Below are 21,138 nucleotides of genomic sequence, written 5' to 3'. Positions count from 1 at the left end.
AGGATGTAGAAAGGACAGGCCCCATCAGAAACATGCACATGGCTTAGGCTTTGCCTCTTTATGGTGTCTTTGGGTTCCTTGGGTGGCTGATAATGTGAAGGAAAGCAGCATTAAGCATATATATATAAGCATATTATATATAATGTGTATATATATACACACACACACACTTATACATATTTGTATAAATATCTAAGTTGGATGGAAGTTTCCTGATGAGTTTTCCTTCTTAGAATCATAGAATCAACCAGGTTGGAAGAGACCTCCAAGATCATCCAGTCTTGGTATGGTAAATTCTGCACAGCAAACACCTGATGCCTAGATAAACTTCCTCACACTTCTTCAGGTTCCTGGAGATCCCCAAGAAAGCTGTAGGAAGTAAATGTTGCTGAGCCAAAAACCTCTTGTGTTTAAAGATGAAAAATTCCCATCTGTGCCTCTCTGAGGGATAGGTGAAGCCCAAGTCACCTGCAAGTCCAGGGGTCAATGGCTCAGAGCTGTCCCTGCACAGCTTGTGTACCAACAGCAGACAGCCAGGGATGTCACTACAGAGCCTGGGGGATGCTGGAGGATGCTGAGGCCCTTCCATCATCATCATCCCCGGGAGCACTTTGTGACTTCTGGGTACAAACACCTGGAAATCATTAAAAACCAGCGGAGGGGGCTGAATGTATTAATTAAATCAAACAGGCGGCACATGAATCCCACTCGGTGCCCCCCCTGGATCTTGGGAGCGTGAAACCTCAGCCCTTGGAGCCATGTCCTCGAAAGAAGTGGGGGGGGGGGGGGGGGGGGAGGGAAGAGAAAGAGAGGGGAAGAAAAACCCCAAACAAACCCAAAAACAAACGTGTGAAAAGAGAATTAGTGAAATTAGGTTAGGCCAATAAAACGTGCGGGGGTTCTCTCCCCCTAGCCCTGCAGCCTCGGGCGAGCAGCGCTATCTAGCCTGATCTATTGTTTCCCCCCCTGGCAGGGGGGTTATTGTGTGATAAATAATTCCTTTAAAAAAAAAAAAAAAAAAAAGGAAAAGAAGGAAAAAAAAAAAAGTGGGTGCATTTGCATAATCACTGCTTTGATGTGGCCAGCGAGATGAAGCTGTGTCCCCCCCAAATCTGCCACGGGCCAGAAGGAACAAAACAAGAGAGAGGCTTTCAATGGGCTGGCAGTGTGTGGGGCAGCCCGTCGGGAGCGGGTTTTTCACTCCCGCTCTCTTTTAACGACTCCTTTTTAATGATTAAACTCCAGGAATGCCAAAAAAAGAAACGAGTGCCTCGCTCGCCCTCTCCGTCTTTTCTGGTCGGAGCTTATTGTCCTTCCTGGTTTCTCACTGGCTTTTAAGAGGAGCTGAAGTAGGTGCCTTCAGCTCTTCAAAAGGTTGAGGTGGATGGGATATGCTTCCCCTCTTCCGAAGATGAGTGAAGGAGACATCTCGGGTGCTGAGGACCAGGATGTTCCCTCTGTGATTCTCGGGGAGGGACGCTGCTTCTTGCTAGGTGCATTGTCCCGGAGGAATTTCCTTCCATCCCAGTACAGACATTCCCATCCTGCTGGAGCTATGGCAATAGGAACCACCGTGGGGAAAGCAGTCATGGTGTTAGAGGATGGAGAGAGAGCTTTGGGAGGTTCTTCTGCAGCTGAGTGTGCGGTTTGGGGTGGAAGCCACACAAGACAAATCTTCCCTGGTTCCTGGGCAGGGTTTGGCTTGGCTGAAGATATCCTCAAAGGAGACAGGGCCAAGAGTGGGACATAGAGCAGAGTATCAGAGGTGTTGAATTTCTTCCTAACATAGTGTCCCACATCTCAATTTTCCTTCTGAATGTGGCCAAAAGAGCTTCTTTCCATCTTTCTTCCCTTAACTGGATAGAGTTTGTTTCCCTCTTTCTTTTTTTCCCCCCTCTTATTTCTGTCTTTCCTCTCAGAAGACAGAGCTTTAGAAGCGATGGGAAATCTCAGCCCTGACTCGGAAATCATCCTGTGGTTCCAGAAACGTCTACAGTGACCCTGGAAGTGGACCAGGGGATGCAGGGTCTTTGGCTGAAGTGGCTATGGCAGAGGGTGGTTTCCATGGCAGCTCCTCACCATAATAACATGTGTTTATGATCCTTCTGTGTATTGTATTTTGGCATAAAAGCTTCTCGGCGCCGTCAGAGCTGGAGGGGCAGCTCTATGGCCCCCGAGGGGGTTTACAGCCCTCCTTGGCATAAGAATAGTGACAAGGAGCCAAAGTAGTGCCGGTGTGACAGCAGCCGCGCCCCAAGGGCTGGTGCTGGCCGGCTTTCATGTCCGACATAAATCTCCCAGCGCATCGCCATAATTAAATCGAGCAGCCCCGACGCAGCCCTCATCTGAGGGGTGGGTTTTAAACTCAGCTTTCACCTCTCTTCTGGGCAAGTACCTACCAGTCAAGGTGCAGACCGTCTTTGGGGGCTCAGGCACCTTGCTGCTGAGCCCCTTGGTGCTCACCTAGAGTCTAGGTGAAGGTAGAAGACCTGGGAGGAGTGTGAATCACGGAATGGTAGGAGTTGGAAGGGACCTCTGGAGAACATCCAGCCCAACACCTCTGTCAGAGCAGGGTCACTCAGAGCAGGTTACACAGGATAATATCCAGGTGAGTTTTGAATGTCTCTGGAGATGGAGAATCCATCACCTCTCTGTGCAGCCTGTTTCAGTGCTCCACTGCCCTCAAAGTAAGGAATGCAACCCTAAGGAGCTTTCTAGGTAAACCTGAAAATATGTAGGCTCAGCATGAGCTAAAACTAGCTGAAAATTGCATAGCCAAACTCCAAAGTTTCTTAAAGCCTCGTTCACAGTGACACTTGGGGTTCCTGATGGTGGAAAAGTAAAGCCATTACACTGGGAAACCACCAGATGAGGGTTCACCTGCTCTGGGGCATCCTATGGTGCTCTCTCATGACTGGGTTATGGAAAGGTAGAGGACATTAAGTAATTAAGCACACTCTGGCTGTTTTTTTAACACTGGGTATATAAGTTATGGCATAACACTGGCTTAATTGAAAGGATGGATCCTCTGGGATGTTAGAGTTACATCTCATTTTCTAAGGAAGCCCATATGCAGGTTAAAAACATTTAAGGAAAGCCCATCCCAAAACAGTTGCAAAACATCCTTTAGTGTACAAAATGCCATTTTTTCCTGCAGGTGAAAAGCCAGATCCCACTAAATCATCATGTCCCTACCTTCTGTCTCAGGATGGGCACTTCTCTGGTGGGTCCTCGGCCTGGCAGTGCTCTGTCCTTCAACTGTTTCTCAAATGTCCCATTTCCAGTGAGGAGAAGGCAAATTTTGTCTTTCAGCACTTCAGCCTGGAGATGTTCATGTGTCATAGCTTTCCACAGCCTTGCCTCAAGCTCTGGCTTGCCCCAAGGGCTGAATTTGTTTGCAGGTCACACTTTCTCCTCAAGAACTCATCTTTTCACTGATTCCATTTGCTTCCTCTTCACATAGAAGCCTCCAATTCCAGGCTTATACTCCTCAAACGGAATGTCAGAAAACGGATTTAATGCCATTAAATACCCCCAGGGCTTTTAAGCTGATCTCTCAGATAAATCATTTTCATGATGTTTAAGTAGTATTTGAGAGTGGCTCCTGGGAGGAAAGTTCATCACCCACCACCAAGCTCCTCCAAACCCCAAGGCTGCCCATACTTGCCCTTGTTTGGTTTTGTCACCTGCAGATCCCATGTCTGCAGCCTCCTCACCAATGCAAGGGGAACAAGAAGTGATTTGGCTTTTAATTTTCCATGCAAAAGGATTTTTTTCCCAGACAAAATAGGACTTTTTCCACACCTGTAAGGGTATTTTTATGCCCAAAGGCTTGGGGAGCTGGCAGTGGGGCTACACATCAGGGAGAGGGACCAGGGGATATGAGCCATGAGCAGCAGCTGTTGCTCTGGCCTTGGGACAAGGGGAGGTCTTGGGGTTCTGGCAGCCCCCCAGGAAGGGAGACACCATGGGTCCTGCCCAGGGGTTGCAGGTGGCTGGGGGATGTCTGGGTTTGGGTCTGGCTTACTGTCCCTGTAATGATTTTGTGAAAGAAGACACACTGCAAGAAAGGTGATGTGACTCGCAGAGGTGGCAGAGAGAGGCACTGCACTGGTGAGTGTACGTGGGGGGCAGGAAGGACCTAAGGGATGGGAATGAGCCTGGCCTTGGTGAAAGGGCTGTGCATCAGCACAGGATACTGGTGCTCACAGCAGCGCCGGCAGGAGCACATCCAAATCTCACTGTCACAAGCTCAGCCCTAAGGAAACCTGGCTAAGTGTGCTAGTTTGAAACTAGCTCCGTTTTGATTTGGGGAAAGGATCAGAACCACGTCTCAGGTCTACCAGAACAGGCGATCACTTGGCCCTCCAACTCTGCCGTAGACATCAGGGTGTTGCTTTGCCGAGCAGCAGTCAACCCCTTTGCAACTTGCTGCGCCCCTCCAGGCTTGTCCCGCAAGCTGCTCCCTGCCTGGGGAGGGGCATTTTGAGCATTCAGTGGGGCTGTCAACAGGCCGTCTGTTTCCCTCGGCACAAGTAATCAGATAAACTCAGCGTGAAGGAATAAAAGTGAGCCAGGAGCAAGGCTAAGGGTGACAAGAAACTAAGCCAATTGTCTTGCTATGGGGCCAAACCTTGCATTTTAAAGTCTAAGACAGACTCTTTCGGTCAGAAAAGCTGACACCTCCAACTTACAGATCTCTCCTGTCTGGGATGCTGCAGCATTTGCACCGGTCCAGCGAATTTCTGGCAACTTTCTCATCTTCATGACTTCTCCTACCCAATTCAGATTCCTGATTAAAAGGAGAATTTAAAAATTAATTGGAGAAAACTCTTCCTTCGAGCTGCCTGCCAGTGATGGAGGCTTCCTCGGGGAGGGAATATGGAGGGTGCTGGGGCCTTGCCTCCCTTCCCCCCTTCTTTTATTAAAAAGATGGGAGACTGGCCCAAAGCTGGTGGCATATTTACCTTCATGAGTTGGGTTTTCTTCTTCTTTTTTTTTTTTCCCCTAAAATAAAAGTTAATTACTGCTTGGAGCAAGTTGGTATGGCTGTCCTGAGCTGTCTTTTATTAGTAGTCGCCTTCATTAATTTCCCTCGCTGGATTTGCTGCTAATAGCCGCTTGGTCCTGGGCAGCACAAAGCAGCATCTGTGCCATTGAGCAGGAAAGCGGGAGTCAGGCAAAGGGGGGGCACTGGGGAGGGGGAGGCAACGCCATTTGCAAATCAACCTCTATTAATGTGATGGCCTGCTCGGAGGGGACACAGCCCCCGGTAGCCAGCAGGGCAGTTTGGGCTTCACTGTGCTGTTAGTCAGGTTGGAAAGGCAGCTGTTGCCAGCCTAGGGCTGCCTGGGCACCCATGGGTGGCTACCAAGAGGATGGAAACTCTCTTTTTACAAGGGGTCCCATGGCAAAAACAAGGGGCAACAGCTACAAGTTACTCCTGGGGAAATTCCAGTTGGACTCCAGAAGAAAATGTTTCCCCATGAGAACAGATGGAGATTGGAATCACCTCCCAAGGGAAGCAGTGGAGAGTTTTAAGACTCAGCCTGACAGGCTGCTGGGTCAGCTCATTTCAACTACACCATCACCTAGAAAGTTTAAACCAGATGATCTTTGATGTCCCTTCCAACTTGGCGTTCTGTGGTTAATACTGTGGGCCCTGGCTGTGCCATCCTTGCACCTCATTCATGGGGAGAAGCAGCAGAGTGCTGGATCTGTCCCCCTGGGACCTGTGTCCCCTTCTTGGTGCTGTAGGTGCTCTGGTCCTGTGGCATTTGCTGCTACAAGAAAGATCTAGGAACAACCCAATTATGAATAACTCGATGAAAGACACACTTGGGCTAAAAAATAGCTCAGCAGAGAGGTTTCCTGATTAAGGACTGGGATTAAGTTCTGTTTGGAGGGTCGCTGGGGAGGGCTCCTGTGAGCTGTGGAGGCCAACAGCCCCATCTGCTCCCTCTCTGCAGAGGGACACAGGAGATGATTTCATCCAAGTGGAAAAAAGGGAGGGTGGTGTGTGCCATCCCCTGGAGAGAGGTTAGAGCAGCACGCTGCTGCTGTGGGGCTGTCCCCAGGCTGCTGGCTTTGCTGCGGGGCTGGGGAAGGCATCGGGTGCCAGCGCAGCAGCTTCCCTCCGAGGCAGCAGGTGACAGTGGCAGTTAGCAGTTGCTATTTTCATAGAATGGTTTGTGTTGGAAGGGACCTTAAAGGTCACCTAGGTCAAATCTCTCCCACCTCCCATTAGACCAGGTTGCTCCAGGTCCTGTGTTAATCCTGTCCTTGAACACCTCCAGGGAGGGGGCATCCACAACTTCCCTGGGCAACCTATTCCAGTGTCTCCCCACCCTCACTGTAAAGAATTTCTTCCTAATCTTCACTCAGTGTCCCCTCTTCCACCTCTAAGCCATTGCCTCTCATCCTATCACTGGAACCCCTTGGAAATCCTGCAGATATTCCTGTGGTGGTTACTTCAAGGAGCAGCAGTCACCCAGCACATCACAGCACCTGTCAATAGCGTGTTTCTCCTGGCACACACGCAGTACCCAGAGGTACAGCTGTGGGCCAGCTTGCTTTTCCCTCAGTACCCTTGAATAGCTCTTTCTGCTAGAGAACTGCTGCCTAAATCCAGCAGCTGGGCTCTCGGGGCAGCTGATGGAGGGTTTATGGCAGCAGGGACGTGCTGCCTCGTGTGCAGGGGCTGCCTCACAGCTGGAGGGGTCACCTTGCACCCGTGCTTCGCTGCCCTTAATGGCCTGGGATGCTGCCGGCTCGGAGGCAGAGCCTGGCTCAGCCTGGTGTTGTCAGAATAACGAAGGCTCTTCCCTTTACACTGCAACTGTCCTAAGAGAAGTTCCCCAAACTGCTTTGCAGTGACATGAAATGTTGGCAAACAAGCAAGCAAATCTTTCTGCCTGAACTCAGTAGGCTTTGCCTGCATTGACTTGATCCCTCTTGATACCAAATTTATGAACCTCTCAGCATATGACACGCTGAAAGGAGATCTCTGCCTTTCCCTTAACAGGTGTCAAGAGGTGAGTGGGAAAAAACTTCTTTAACTAAGTATCTTCTCCAAAAGTCAGGAAAGCATGTAATTGCCTTAACAAGAGCAAGATGATTTTGTGTCTCACTTAGTGCAGTGCTTACAATGGCTGTAAACTCAAGTCCTTGAGCTGGCTGCTTTAGCTGAGAGGGGGAAATGCTTCTTCAAGCTTTACATCCCTATAGTAAACAATAATATTCCAAACCACAGTTTTGCTCAGTTTGCAGAGAGCACAGGGTTCTTAGTGATTACACTGAGCTGTTAAGTTGGACTTTGGAGTGTGTTAGAATTAATCAAGCATCAAAAGTACCCTTACTAGCAAGTTACTTAACATAAACACCTGAGCTGTTAAGTTGGACTTCGGAGTGTGTTAGAATTAATCAAGCATCAAAAGCACCCTTAGTAGCAAGTTACTTAACATAAAAACCTGAGCTGTTAAGTTGGACTTTGGAGTGTGTTAGAATTCATCAAGCATCAAAAGTACCCTTAGTAGCAAGTTACTTAACATAAAAAAACTGAGTTTCTTTTTAAAAAAAAGAAGGCAAAAGCACTCCTTACCTCTTGGCTGGTTCAGATGACTTCCTTCTGAAATCAGAGGAATTAGCAGAATGGAAATTCTGGGGCGCAGGAGCTCTAAGACAAAACTTCCCACCAAAAATTATGAAATGCTCCATCATCAGTCTGGGTCATTTACTTATCTCCCCCCTCCCCCCCCCCCCCCCCCCCCCCCCCCAGTAATCACCTATTTAGACAACAAATATGAATCAATAATTTCAGTTCTGTGTGTTTTGGGCTACAATTGTGTCGAAGTTGCTGTCTACAGCTACCTGAAGGGAGGTTGTAGCCAGGTGGGGGTCAGTCTCTTCTCCCAGACAACCAGCAACAGAACAAGGGGACACAGTCTCAAGTTGTGCCGGGGTAGGTATGGGCTGGATGTTAGGAGGAAGTTCTTGCCAGAGAGAGTGATTGGCATTGGAATGGGCTGTCCAGGGAGGTGGTGGAGTCACCATCCCTGGGGGTGTTCAAGAAAAGACTGGATGAGGCACTCGGTGCCATGGTCTAGTTGACTGGCTAGGGCTGGGGGATAGGTTGGCCTGGATGATCTTGGAGGTCTCTTCCAACCTGGTTGATTCTATGATGCTGTAAGTTCTTCAGGAGATGAGGTTATAGAGCACATCAAACCAGGATTTGCAGGATCTAAGCCCCGGATGAATACTTTGGGAGGGACTGACACCCTTGTGCTTGTTCTCGAGGCTGTGAAAAGCAAAACCAGCAGAAGCTACCGGGTTAAAATGATAATAGCTGTTTCAAAAGTGAACTGGAGAAGCTGATGCTTGATACTAACATTTAAGTGGTAGTAGCTATAACTTTGTCTGAGAGAGTGGAATGTAGGCTGCAAAGTAACAAAAGAAATCAGCTGATAAATATAAGTATTAGGAAGAAAGCAAAAAATTGAAGTGATCCAAGAGCATATCTAAACACCAATTCTTTTCTTTCCCGGACCAAGGGGCAGAGCTGGAAAAGTCATCACTCCTCAGGGTCTCAAAACTCCCGTGCTGTTCCAGCAGACACCGCGGGGCCGGCTGTTGGCAGCATATTAGGACACTTTGTCCTGCAGAGATTGTCCGGGAGGTTTTGTTTTGCTTTTAATTGTCTCAGTAGAGAAAGGAAAGCCTCTGCAGAGAGGCTTTAACACAGCATCTCTGCCGCCTCTTAATTCCCAGGATCTTGCTAACTAGCTTTGTTTCCTCTTCAGAGCCGGGCGCTCTCCCTGGCCGGCGCACGGAGCGGTGTTTGTCACTTGGTTAAAGCCAGCCTTTCCCTCCTGCCCCAGACAAGGCTGTCCTTTATTGGCTGCAGAACAAGATAACGGGCTTAATCTTCCCAGTAACACGTGAGTTTCCATGTATCACTTTAATCTGGGAAACACTGGGGCCGAGTGTCCCGTCACATGCCGATTTTACTTTTCTATGAGCGAGTGACTCCCCGGCTCAATGATGGATTGTTTGCTCCCTTTTAACAACAGTCAAGATGGTGAATGCCCCGGGGTGACAGACAGTGTGCAATGGGAACGGCAGCAAATCTGATGGCCCAGTTCAAGTTCACCTGACAAAGCTGAAGCAGTCTGCAAGCAGCATTCGAGAAAGGATTATTCACACTAGCATTATATTTTTGAATGCATTTTTTCTTCCTGCGCAGCTGCCCAGCTCCCCAGCACTGAAGGTTTATGCACCATAATAAAGAGATTTAATTTTGGTTTTCTTCTGGTCCTCTTGCTTCTCCCTCTTTACACCTAATCTGTCAGTGTGGTGATAGGGCATCTCTCCAAACAACTCAGCACAAACTTCACCTAGAAAACAACAGCGTTGCTAAAAAGCAGGAACAAAAGACTGAAACTCTCTGCTGGCTGCAGTAACAAAAGTGGGTGGATTTATAAAAGCAAACTCTCTGCCGGGGACCCATCTTTTTGTGGGAGCTTGATGCTGTGTTCATGTTCTTGGCAGGAAAATCTCCCCAGACGCTGGGCTCAGGGGCATTGGAGAAGAGGGGAATTAGAAGTTAGGGCAGCTTTCCACTGCTGATAGAGGAGAAAAGCTAGCTGCCATTTGTCAAGTGAAGACCCATCTGGGAGTGCACAGGTATGTGTGCACACACATACACATATCCTGAAGGTGCTGGCTTGGTCTTTGAAGACTAAAATCTGTGTCTCAACACAGTTTCTTTTGGTCAGAGGGGCAGCAACAAATGCCTGCACATTATTCCAGTCGTGTGTGTGGCGCTGTTCAGGGGATTATATCTAACTGCTGCTTGAACTTCTCCAGAAGTACTTTTCTGCTTGCCTGTTAGGTTAGTACCACCTAACTGGAAGGATATAAGATCCTTTTCTTTCTCCTGTGGAATAAAAAGTCAGGTGCAACCTGTAGATGCAAAGATAGACCCTCTGTTTTTAACCACCATCTGTAGTTCATCTCCAACAGAGGCTGAACCAAGGCTCCTCCTGAAAGCCCATGCAGGCTAATCACCCACTGGAAATAAAGGCTGAAGCCCAAGTAACCCACTCAAAGCCTGTCTGCAGTAGATGCAAAATGGGTAGCTGTGTTTTTGAGACGAAAATGCATTAGCCTGTTTGATTTGGAGACACTTCTTCCATAATAGTCTCTATTTGGATAATATTGCTGTAAGTTTTGGGGTTTATTTTGCCTTTTTTTCCAACCAAGCACTCCAGTTGGTTTAATTCAGCATTGAAGTGAGGAAGCATTTTGTGTGAGGAGCTCCCAGCCCCTCTTTTTTTGTGGCTGTTCGATTTGCAGGGCATGAATACTTTATCAGACCATGCCAGCAGGTTTGACTTTGCAGCTAACCAGCCTGTGTGGGAAAAAAAGGATATTTCAGCTGTTCAGCTAGAAACCATGAAGTTGGGAGGGCATTGCTTTGCTTTCCTCTGCGTGCTGTAGGTAGCTGTAGCACAAATCCTATGAGGAGAGGTTGAGGGAGCTGGGCCTGTTTAGCCTGGAGAAGAGGAGGCTCAGGGGTGATCTTATTACTGTCTACAACTACCTGAAGGGACATTGTAGCCAGGTGGGGGGTGGCCTCTTCTCCCAGGTAACTAGCAATAGAACAAGGCGACACGGTCTCAAGTTGTGCCAGGTTAGGTATAGGTTGGATGTTAGGAAGAAGTTCTTCACAGAGAGAGTGATTTCCCATTGGAATGGGCTGCCCAGGGAGGTGGTGGAGGCACTGTCCCTGGGGGTCTTCAAGAAAAGACTGGATGAGGCACTTAGTGCCATGGTCTGGTTGATTGGATAGGGCTGGGTGATAGGTTGGACTAGATGATCTTGGAGGTCTCTTCCAACCTGGTTGATTCTATGATTCTATGATTCTAATGGAATAACTCCAGCAGTTGGGTCTCTTGAAGGTGACTTACCAATGTGTGAATTGCTGTAGGTGTCCAAGGAGGTCATGTGAATGAATAGCTTTAGTTTAAAAACCAACAAACAACAAAACAACAACATAGCAGAAGACCACAAAAGGTTGTTTCATTAAAAAAGTAAAAGGCTGCAGCTGCCTCTAACCCAGGCAGGCACAACTGAAGCATGTGGCCAGCAGACATGCTACGGGCTGTTCAGATCTGGTGTGAAAAATCAGGGGCTCTCTGAGCATGCTCGGTAACAACTACAAATCACAACAAAAGGCTGCTAAAATGCATGAGTTCAAAGACTAAGTCGCAGCTGTTTGAATATGCGACAGCAAAGCCTGTTCCACGCACAGGTAGAATTGTCCTCAACCCTCCCTCCACCCCTGCTGTGTTGGTACAAATTGAGGTGCAGTGGGGTGGGAGGAGACTGCTTACCCTGTGCTTATGAAAGCTGCTGCTTTGGAAAAGCAGCTGTGCTCATGTCCAGTGAGACTGTCTGTAGAAATAAGTTACAGAGCTGGTCACCGAATCTGCAGTGCTCAGAGTTTCATCACAGGCTGAAGAGGGCTGCTGTCCTCAAGCAAGATCTGTTCTTCTCTTGGGAAAGTCTTCTGAGAGTTTGTTAAATGCAGCAATCCTAAATTATTCATGCAAAGCACCTCTTGGCTTGCAGATTATTTTTATCTCTCATAGCAGCAGAGATTTCTTGCCTGTTCCAATGAAAACTATTTCTATCTGTTTAAGATGTTTTGTGGTCACGTATGCACATAGACACACAGACCCCTCTGAATGAAACTGTGTAGCTTTTTAGGTCATCCAAAACATCACCATTCATCCCCTGAAGCATTCACATAAGATTCTGAAGATGTTACAGATGGTTGAAATTCAACTCTCTGCTTCTGCCTCACTCTTTCATATTCCATTTCCAAAGAGCAGATGGTGCCTGGTGCCCTCCCTGGGTCTGACTGGATGAGAAGTTTACACAGCCTTGTAGTGCATCTCTAGCTGAATTTAGGAAGCTTTTCCTACTCTTCCAGTGCTCTTCTGTTAATTCCTACAGATGGTTGTAACAACACAAGGTTCAAATAGTAAACAAGTTGGCAACATGGTATTACCAGCCTGGACACGAAGACCAGAACTTGTCAAACTCCTGCATGTTATGGCTGACTCAACTTGATCATCTCAGTGGCTCTGCTCTCACAAAGAAAACGTGCTCCTACAGGTGTGGAGGGTGCCCAGCTCATGGCTCATTCTTTGTGTGACTGTCTTGTGTGAGCTCTGCTGAGGGTCTTGTTAAGGAAAGGCGGTGACAGATTTCATTGCACTGTATGTGTTGATTGTGAAAGAAGTAATAGATTCCCTTCTTCCCAAAGTTGGAACGTGAAACATCTTTGCTGTTCAGAGAATGAATCTGGGGGTCTGTGAGGTAGATGAGGCCTTTTCCATTACCTGTCACCCAACCTGTGGAAGAAAGGAACATCACAACCTTTGTATTTTTGTGCTCAAGACTGTCTGCTTGACATTCTATGAATGCCCATTTTGCACCCCCATGGGCAAAAGCAAAACCCTAAAATGTACATGATGAATAGCTAATGAAATTTAGATCCCAAAGATACCTGTGTGCTAGGTTTGAAAGGCTTATTCCTGGCTTTCACCAAGGAGTTCAGTTCTCTATCAGCCAGAGACGATCTTCTTTCTAGGATTGTCAGTTTTAGGAAGGGGGAGGTGTTTGAAAGGCTTATTCCTGGCTTTTAACCAAGGAGTTCAGTTCTCTATCAGCCAGAGATGATCTTCTTTCTAGGATTGTCAGTTTTAGGAAGGGGGAGGTGTTTGAAAGGCTTTATTCCTGGCTTTTAACCAAGGAGTTCAGTTCTCTATCAGCCAGAGATGATCTTCTTTCTAGGATTGTCAGTTTTAGGAAGGGGGAGGTGTTTGAAAGGCTTTATTCCTGGCTTTTAACCAAGGAGTTCAGTTCTCTATCAGCCAGAGACAATCTTCTTTCCAGGGTTGTCAGTTTTAGGAAGGGGGAGGTGTTTGAAAGGCTTTATTCCTGGCTTTTAACCAAGGAGTTCAGTTCTCTATCAGCCAGAGACGATCTTCTTTCTAGGATTGTCAGTTTTAGGAAGGGGGAGGTGTTTGAAAGGCTTTATTCCTGGCTTTTAACCAAGGAGTTCAGTTCTCTATCAGCCAGAGACGATCTTCTTTCTAGGCTTGTCAGTTTTAGGAAGGGGGAGGTGTGACAAAACCTGTTGCCTCTGAGTGGTTCTCCTTTAGATGGTTCCACAAGACTGGTGTTGGTCTAACTGGATGCAAACCACTACATGGCATGAAGCTGTGGCACACTGGGGAGCACGTGGTTTACATGCTTTTGCTGTGATGCAGTGGAGAGCAAGAGCAGTGCTGAAGGCAAAGACATACCTGCACATACTTCCCTCACTTTATTATGTCCTTTAGAGACAGCATGTCCTTTTCTTGGCATATTCTGTCCAGAGAGGTTGTGGAGTCTCCTTTTCCAGAGAACTTCAAGACCTGTCTGGATTCATTCCTGTGACCTACCCTAGGTAATCCTGCTTTGGCAGGGGGATTGGACTCAATAATCTCCAGAGGTCTCTTTCAACCCCTACCATTCTATGATTCTGCAATGTGGGAGGACACTCAAGGAAGGAAGTTTGCTGTAATACAAACCTTGCAGATCAACAACAACATCTGTCCCATTGGAGAACTCATAGGAGAAATGGCCATAGGCCAGGCCATACTCTGTGGCTTTGTATTCATTCTTGACTACCTTTGTGTTATTGGACAGCTTCACAAACTCCCCAAGGATATAGGGCTCCACACTCACACATCCTTTAATAGTTCTGTCTTCCAGTATCTGAAAAGAGAGCATGGATAGAAGTCAGGCAAGAAGAGATAGGAAGACAAGCATAGTAAAGCTCCTCTAACTGAAGGTTCTTTTTGCCTCCTAGAACTCCCCACCATGAGATATGGCAAGAGTCTCCATGTTAACCCACTGATGATTCAAAACAGGAGCTGTTTAGTAAGAAGCTTACATTTAACTAGAACAAAGGGTGGACAAAGATGCACAAAATCAGCCTGACAAGTCTAACTCCATGAGCTAGATATTTAGTTTCCCCAGTAAACAGGAGAAACTCCTTTTAGGAGACTGTCTAAAGAGTAAGCTAAAAACCTGCACCTAGTCCTTCTTCAGTGTGCAAATAACCAGTGCAAGGTTTTGAGGGTTGCCTAGGGCCCCCATCAAAGCACTGGGGCTGATTAATCACAAGGAGGTCCTTTCCAGTCCTGTGTTCCTGAAATTCAGCATCATGCAAAAAAAAAGCGCCTCAAAGTTCTCCTGCAGCAAACCATCTTATCTGTAAGAACCTCACTTTGGTGAGTTCTAGTGAGGTTTAAACATTTTCCAGTGCAAAACATGGGGCACTTTGCTGTGAAAAAGCCCCTGAAAATAGATGTTCACACAGTGTGAGATGACATAAAAGGCTGGGTAACTCCTGGGCTTCGTTTACAAGTGAGTTTCTACCTTCTACCATGTCATGTTTTCTGCCAGTGCACCTGTGAACTTATAGCTCTGCAGACAGGTGTCTTCTGTGCTGAAATAAGCAAAGGTAGCTCCCAGGGAAGATCACATGAATGAGAGCACAATCAAAAGGTGGCCAAACCACTGATATTTTCAAATCAAAACTGACTGTAGACACTCTTCTCATTCATTTCTTTGTATTGCTTAGAAGACAGCTCTTACCAGGAGTACAGCAGATGGGATATAAAAGATTTGGGTTGGGACCTTCTGCTCATACAACCTCTTGTTGAATTCTGTCACGTAGTACTGGGCAGTCATTTGCCGTTCCACGTCACTGAAATGGTGAAGAAGCCCTTTCTCCTCTTTGTATTCTTTACCAACATACCTAAAGGAAAAGAGAAGGGTTTGGAGTGGGCAGATTTGCAGCAGAGTGCACTTGTGATACAGCAGCATCACCGCAAAGCAGAGCTTGGCTCCTCAAAGCAAAGCCAGCAGCTGCTGATGGCAGTGACTGCAGCTGTGGGGCTGGTTTTGCTTTCACAGCTCTCACAGGCATTCAGTGCTGCATTGATCAATCAAATCTTGGGATGGGGGTTTCATAACACCCATAAAGTCAACTCTTTGTGACTCTGAAAGGAAACTTGACTCAGAGGTACTTAAAACAGATGTATAAGAGTTATAGAATGGTTTGGTTGGAAAAGTCCTCTAAGATCATCAAGCCAAACACCACTATGGCCCCAAAGTGTCATGGCCACATATTTATTGAACAACTCCAGGGACGGTTACTCCACTACCTCCCAGGCCAACCCTGGCCAACCAATTCCAATGTCCTGAAGGGATTACAGATTGTGTTTTTAGAGATTATCCCAGCACAGAGAAAGGTGACATCAGGCCAGGTTGTCATGAACAACTGAAAACTGCAATGGCTGTTAGAAGACATTGGCAGGTGGCCAAGAGAGCCAATGGCATCCTGGCCTGCATCAGGAATGGTGTGGTCAGCAGGAGCAGGGAGGTCATTCTGCCCCTGTACTCTGCAGTGGTTAGACCACACCTTGAGTACTGTGTTCAGTTCTGGGCCCCCCAGTTTAGGAGGGACATTGAGATGCTTGAGCGTGTCCAGAGAAGGGCGACAAGGCTGGGGAGAGGCCTTGAGCACAGCCCTACGAGGAGAGGCTGAGGGAGCTGGGATTGGTTAGCCTGGAGAAGAGGAGGCTCAGGGGAGACCTTATTGCTGTCTACAACTACCTGAGGGGTGGTTGTAGCCAGGAGGAGGTTGCTCTCTTCTCTCAGATGGGCAGCACCAGAACAAGAGGACACAGCCTCAGACTAGGCCAGGGGAAATTTAGGCTGGAGGTGAGGAGAAAGTTCTTCACTGAGAGAGTCATTGGACACTGGAATGGGCTGCCCAGGGAGGTGGTGGAGTCGCCGTCCCTGGAGCTGTTCAAGGCAAGATTGGACGTGGCACTTGGTGCCATGGTCTAGCCTTGAGCTCTGTGGTAAAGGGTTGGACTTGATGATCTGTGAGGTCTCTTCCAATCCTAATAATACTGTAAGACACCAGTGAAGCAGACTTTTCTTCCCAGAAATGAAAACATAGGGAGTTACAAGGAGTGATGAGAAAGACTGCCATGCTGCCCAAGAGATTTGGGAAGGCCTTAAAACATTTCTGCGACAGAAAATCAGTCAAAATCTAACCACAGAATCATAGAAAACTTAGGGGTTGGAAGGGATCTCCAGAGATTATCAAGTTGAACTCTCACTGCCAAAGCAGGATCACCTAGGGCAGGCCACACAGGAACACACCCAGGCTGATTTTGAAAGTCTCCAGAGAAAGAGACTCACAGGCAGTTTTCATTCCTATTTACACAGAAGACAAACCCCCTCTTCCAGCAACTGGTTTGGTCAATACCTTCCTAGGCTTTCTTCCTGATGCAGGAAGTATATCCAAAATGCATTTCTCTGTTTGCCTTCCTTTGCCACGTTCAGGTAGTCCCCAATGAATACAGCTGTTTCCTGGCCTGTCCAGAGGCCTGATTTCTTGGAGTATTTTAAAAGCAGAGCAGCTACAAAAAGAAAACACCACAAGTAAAACAGGTAGTTCTTCAGGACTGCTCTAAGTCTGTGCTGAGGAATGACATAAGCAGCACTTAGGAGGTAAGATATTCAGGCTTCTCTGACAGCAAACTATGGGGCTGTGAAATAAATCTAGGTGCAGAGTTGGGTATTTTACATTTAGAACAAAAAATTGCTAAACAAGCTGTAGACATGCAAGGTGGGATGAGCCCTAAATGGGTTTTACTTAATGAGATCAAGGAGGCAGCTTAGAGGGGTGTTGCTCCTAGCTTCTGTGTTTCTTAGTGTATTGATCAAGTGTCTGTAGGTTATGGCTGTTATTTATGATTAACTTAATAATCAACTTAAACACACACTTAGCAGGGCTGAAATGTGAAATCCAAATGGGTGACAAAACCAGAGACTCACTAATGAGGCTCGATGAACTAACACAGGGAATTCCAGCAGCCCAAGCTACCTCCTTGCATGAAGGGATTGAAGCAGGAGGGACTATGTGGGTTGGTGATAGGACTTGTTCTTGCTGAGCAGGCCAATCTCAAAGGATTCTTTGGCTTTAAACAAGCAGAACTGTCTCTTTTCTAGAGTACAGTCCTTGCACTGACTGTAGGACAGCCCCATTACCATGAAGATGTGACTGATGTGCACCTGGGTAAGGTGAAACAAGAGAAAATGGTTTGAGGGCAAGTTCTTCCATTACTAAAATTCTTACTCAGAGCAACAAAAGAAGTCCTAATGAATGCTGACTAAAACACTATGTTAAAAAGCCTGAGTCAAGACTGTTCTCTGTGGGAGTACCTGTTGCTGTGTGAATAAGCCTAACTCTGTGTGGAAACTTACAGTATGCTTTATGAAGCTGTTTGGGCTTAAAAATTCCAGTAGGCATCAGTCTCTGGACAAGCCAATTATGCTCTACTCCTGACAGAAGCTGCATGTAGTCATCGTCCCTCAGAAATCGAGCATTAAGGATTTCTTCCTTCGTCCTCCCAGGCACAAAGACGAAACCACTTCCCCTGGTGTTCAGAGATGAACCTTCTGGAGACCTCTTGGGCATCTGTGCTGATTTGCACCACGAACTCAGAGATGAACTGGATTGTCTCTTGATGCTCAACATGTCCTGAGGCTTTTCCTCATCTTCTTCAGTAGTGGCACAGTCAAAGTTCTTGGTTAGGGATATCTTTCCCCCCAAGGGCAATGCTGTTGGTGCACTGGGAATTGATTGATGCTTTGGAACTGATGCAGTAGGATGATTGTTAACTAAATCTTCAACATTGACAAAATCAGATTCATTGTCATCTACTGTTTCTGCTTGGGCATCAACTTCAGGAACCTGGAGAGATCTGTTTCCCACCACGTCAGATTTCCTCAGCCAGTCACTCCCTGAGGAGTCACTGACCATTTTCTCCTCCATGCGTGTTGATACTGCAGAAGCAACTCCATTTATGGGGAGATGTGCCTCAGACTGGGTATACTCTGTGCTGTCTGCGGTTCCCCCATCTGGGTGAACCCACACGAAGGCACCGCCACCACCCTCTCTGCCGCTGTCCTTGGTCCTGCAGACTGAGGAGGACTCCACCTCCTCTTCCTCCTTCTCCTCTGGCCTGGTAGGCACGAAGTAAGAGGTGGAAAGGGACAGAAGCATGTTGTTCACCTCTCCTGATCTCTTTCCTGTACAGCTATTTCCACTGTGTCTTCCTTCCCACAGCTCTTCTCCACAACGAGATGTCTTCTCTACCAGAGCTGTGTCTACCTCTAAGGAAGGTTGAGGAGATTCCCAACAGCTACCTAAAGGCTCTCGAGGAGAAGGATGCTGGACTCGGCGAGTCAGTGAGCATGAGTAGGCAGCTTGATCATTTTCATCAGATTCTGTTGTGCAACATTGCTCTTGCACTGAGCTCGTTTCCTGTTGCTGCCCATCTCCAGGGTACTCTTTGCTGTTGTTACAGTTCAGTTCCTCCCAGCTGGAAGAATAACCTGATTTTGACAGCTTGCACCAAGAGCTCTCTGAAGTTGTGGTTTGGCTCCTGTTTTGCAATCTGCTAAAACCAGGGGTTACAGCATTTATTTTGATTTCTAATGGTTCAATCTCTTTGTCAGGACCAAGGTATTTATTTCTCTGGCCACTGAGTCTCTCCAAGGTACTTCCTGCTGGTGACATTTTCACAGCCCCTTTCCTATGGTTCCCTGTTTCTTCAGCAGTACACACAGTGTCTATGTTGTTGGTTTCTGTTCTTAAGGTTGTGATACAAATGCCCACCTGGGTCTCTCCTGGCACAGTTTTATGAGTCCTGCAAGCCTTTTCAAACACTTCACACACTGACAGGTGATGCTGAGAATGCATGGCAAGGATCTTCTCAAAGCTGGCTGCCCCTTGCAGGATGGGTTTTTCCACTGTGCCTTTATAACTATCTGGAACATAAGACCTGGCATCAGAATTAAGGAAGCTTTCCACTTGAAGGCGTTTCTTCACAGATGTGATCAGACACATGATCTCTTTGGCAAGAGTTCCTTTCTCTTCCTCTGCTGTCAGTGAAGTGCTGTAGGAATGCAGCTTTCCCATGGCTTTTCTGCATAGCTGGCTCACCTCACAGAGCTCCTCGCTCTCCCCATAGAGCCATCGATGCACGGATGTGAGGCAGAAAGCAGCTTTAATAAAACTGTGGAGCTCCTGCTTGCTGGTGATGTGGCTCTTCTCATTCTTGGTGAGCAGGCCAATCTCAAAAGATTCTTTGGCTTCAGACAAGTAGAACTTCTTCTTTTCTAGGGGACAGTCTTTGGAGTGACTGTAGGACAGCAAACACACTCCACGGATGTTCTGGGAGGGGTAATAGAGGAGAGAAGGAAATAAAAACCTGAACCTCTGCCAGAGATAAATAATGGGAGGAAAAAAACACATTTCTTTTCCTTATAGAACTTGAAGCAAAGGTTGGCTCTCACTGCCTGCTGCTGTGTTTTCTGGAGGAAACACTCTTGCTCCTTTTCCTTTGAAATACAGTTGACAAAAGCAGCAGCATTCCCAGATGGGCTAGCAAGCCCATCCTCTCTCTGTGGGCAGATATTGCTTTCTGCCCATCTGCTCAGCTTCTGGTTGGAGTTCAGAGTGATATACAGCATCCTACCCACAATACTCTGTATGATGCAATGTTTGAAAGTCAGATTAGAGCCAAATGTAATAGCCTGGAGTCTCTCTTACACAAATAATGCATCATAATAAAGACTAAAGCTTACCACAGCTGTGAGAACAAACAGTGGGGTATACTGGCTGTAGGTTGCTGCTAGTTTACAGGCCTCAGCAGCTGCCAGTAAGCGATGGCTGAACTCTTGGAAAAGGCTCTAGAGAAATGAAAACATTAAGAGGAAAAAAATCATCTCAGAGAATCATAGAATCAACCAGGTTGGAAGAGACCTCCAAGATCATCCAGTCAAACCTATCACCCAGCCCTGTCCAATCAACTAGACCATGGCACTAAGTGCCTCATCCAGTCTTTTTTTGAGCACCTTTTCAAAGAGATGAGTCTACCTGGTGAGCAACCCTGTTAGAATGAAGCAAGGCAGCTTGGGATTTTCTTCTTGTCTGTTGTAGGTTCCCTGAGCTGAGACCTTTGAGTCCTGAGAGAGGGAGACTATATATCACAGAATCACAGCACTGGGTTGAAGGGACCTCTAGAGGTCATCTAGTTCAACCCCCATGCATTAAGTTTGTTGCTGTTTAAGAACACATATTGAACAACAGCCAGATGTGGTTCTGCAGGAGCCTCTTAGCTCAGGTTTACCATGTGTGCCATGTTTTGAGCCTGTAAATGTTATCTGTATTATACAGACATACACATTATTAATGTTTCTTTTTTTTCCTGAAGCAAAGCATTCTTCCATCTAGGTGCTAATGAAATTTTTCACCAGGAGCAATGGAAGTTTCTTCAGCCCTCTCAGCACAGTAGAGGAAATGGAGGAAGAACAAAGTGTGGGTGAATGTGGGACAACAGCATATAGTTCACCTGGAGAATATCTACACGCACAGACATCAAATCAAATCTTACCAGGTCAATCTCAGCATTGGATTTAAAACGTACATAATCCTTCTCATTCATGGAAGCAAAGACATCTGCCAGAATACCCAAGGAAGTAGCAATTCCCTGAAGGAAAAATGGAAAAGCATCACTTTCCCTTTGTGTTTTAAATGTTATTGCTCACAACAAAGTAGGCTATGTGTAGATCACAGCAGAGGAAAAAACCAAAACCAAACCACAAACACAAAAAATCCAAACCAACCAAGCAAGATCCAAAGAGAAGCACTGCTCAGAAATGCAGAGGCATCTTCTTGGTAGGGTTTCACTAATTCCAGACTGCAGGAAGCATAGCCTGGTGGATATATATGAGTTTCCATGAGTGCACACTATCTCTATTGCCACTGGCTCTTAGTTTCAACTTCAACAGTATTGCATTTACCGAAGTTGCTGTTTGTAACAACAGAAGTTAAGTCTCATGAGATCACCAAAAACTGCATTAAGCCCCAAACAAACAGAGATGGACAAAAATCAAGACTTCTTGGTGTTGATATAATATTGTTTTGATTTC

At 46.8% G+C, this 21,138-nt stretch overlaps 1 protein-coding gene across 1 annotated transcript in view; it reads right to left on the bottom strand.

The window, feature by feature from the left end:
* Nucleotides 1-11,054: 11,054 nt before the first annotated feature.
* Nucleotides 11,055-21,138, bottom strand: part of ALPK1 (alpha kinase 1) — a 48,433-nt gene continuing 38,349 nt past the window's right edge. The window contains exons 10-16 of the mRNA XM_064149774.1: nucleotides 20,601-20,696; nucleotides 19,792-19,896; nucleotides 17,404-19,378; nucleotides 16,403-16,556; nucleotides 14,716-14,878; nucleotides 13,644-13,830; nucleotides 11,055-12,419 (exon numbers count right to left, since the gene is read on the bottom strand). Coding sequence (XP_064005844.1) covers nucleotides 12,199-12,419; nucleotides 13,644-13,830; nucleotides 14,716-14,878; nucleotides 16,403-16,556; nucleotides 17,404-19,378; nucleotides 19,792-19,896; nucleotides 20,601-20,696 — 2,901 coding nt within the window. The 3' untranslated portion in view covers nucleotides 11,055-12,198. The remainder of the gene's footprint in view (nucleotides 12,420-13,643; nucleotides 13,831-14,715; nucleotides 14,879-16,402; nucleotides 16,557-17,403; nucleotides 19,379-19,791; nucleotides 19,897-20,600; nucleotides 20,697-21,138) is intronic.

The sequence above is a fragment of the Pogoniulus pusillus genome, chromosome 10 (genome assembly GCF_015220805.1).
Source record: "Pogoniulus pusillus isolate bPogPus1 chromosome 10, bPogPus1.pri, whole genome shotgun sequence".
Classification (NCBI taxonomy): domain Eukaryota; kingdom Metazoa; phylum Chordata; class Aves; order Piciformes; family Lybiidae; genus Pogoniulus; species Pogoniulus pusillus.
This window is presented reverse-complemented; position numbering and strand designations above follow the sequence as displayed.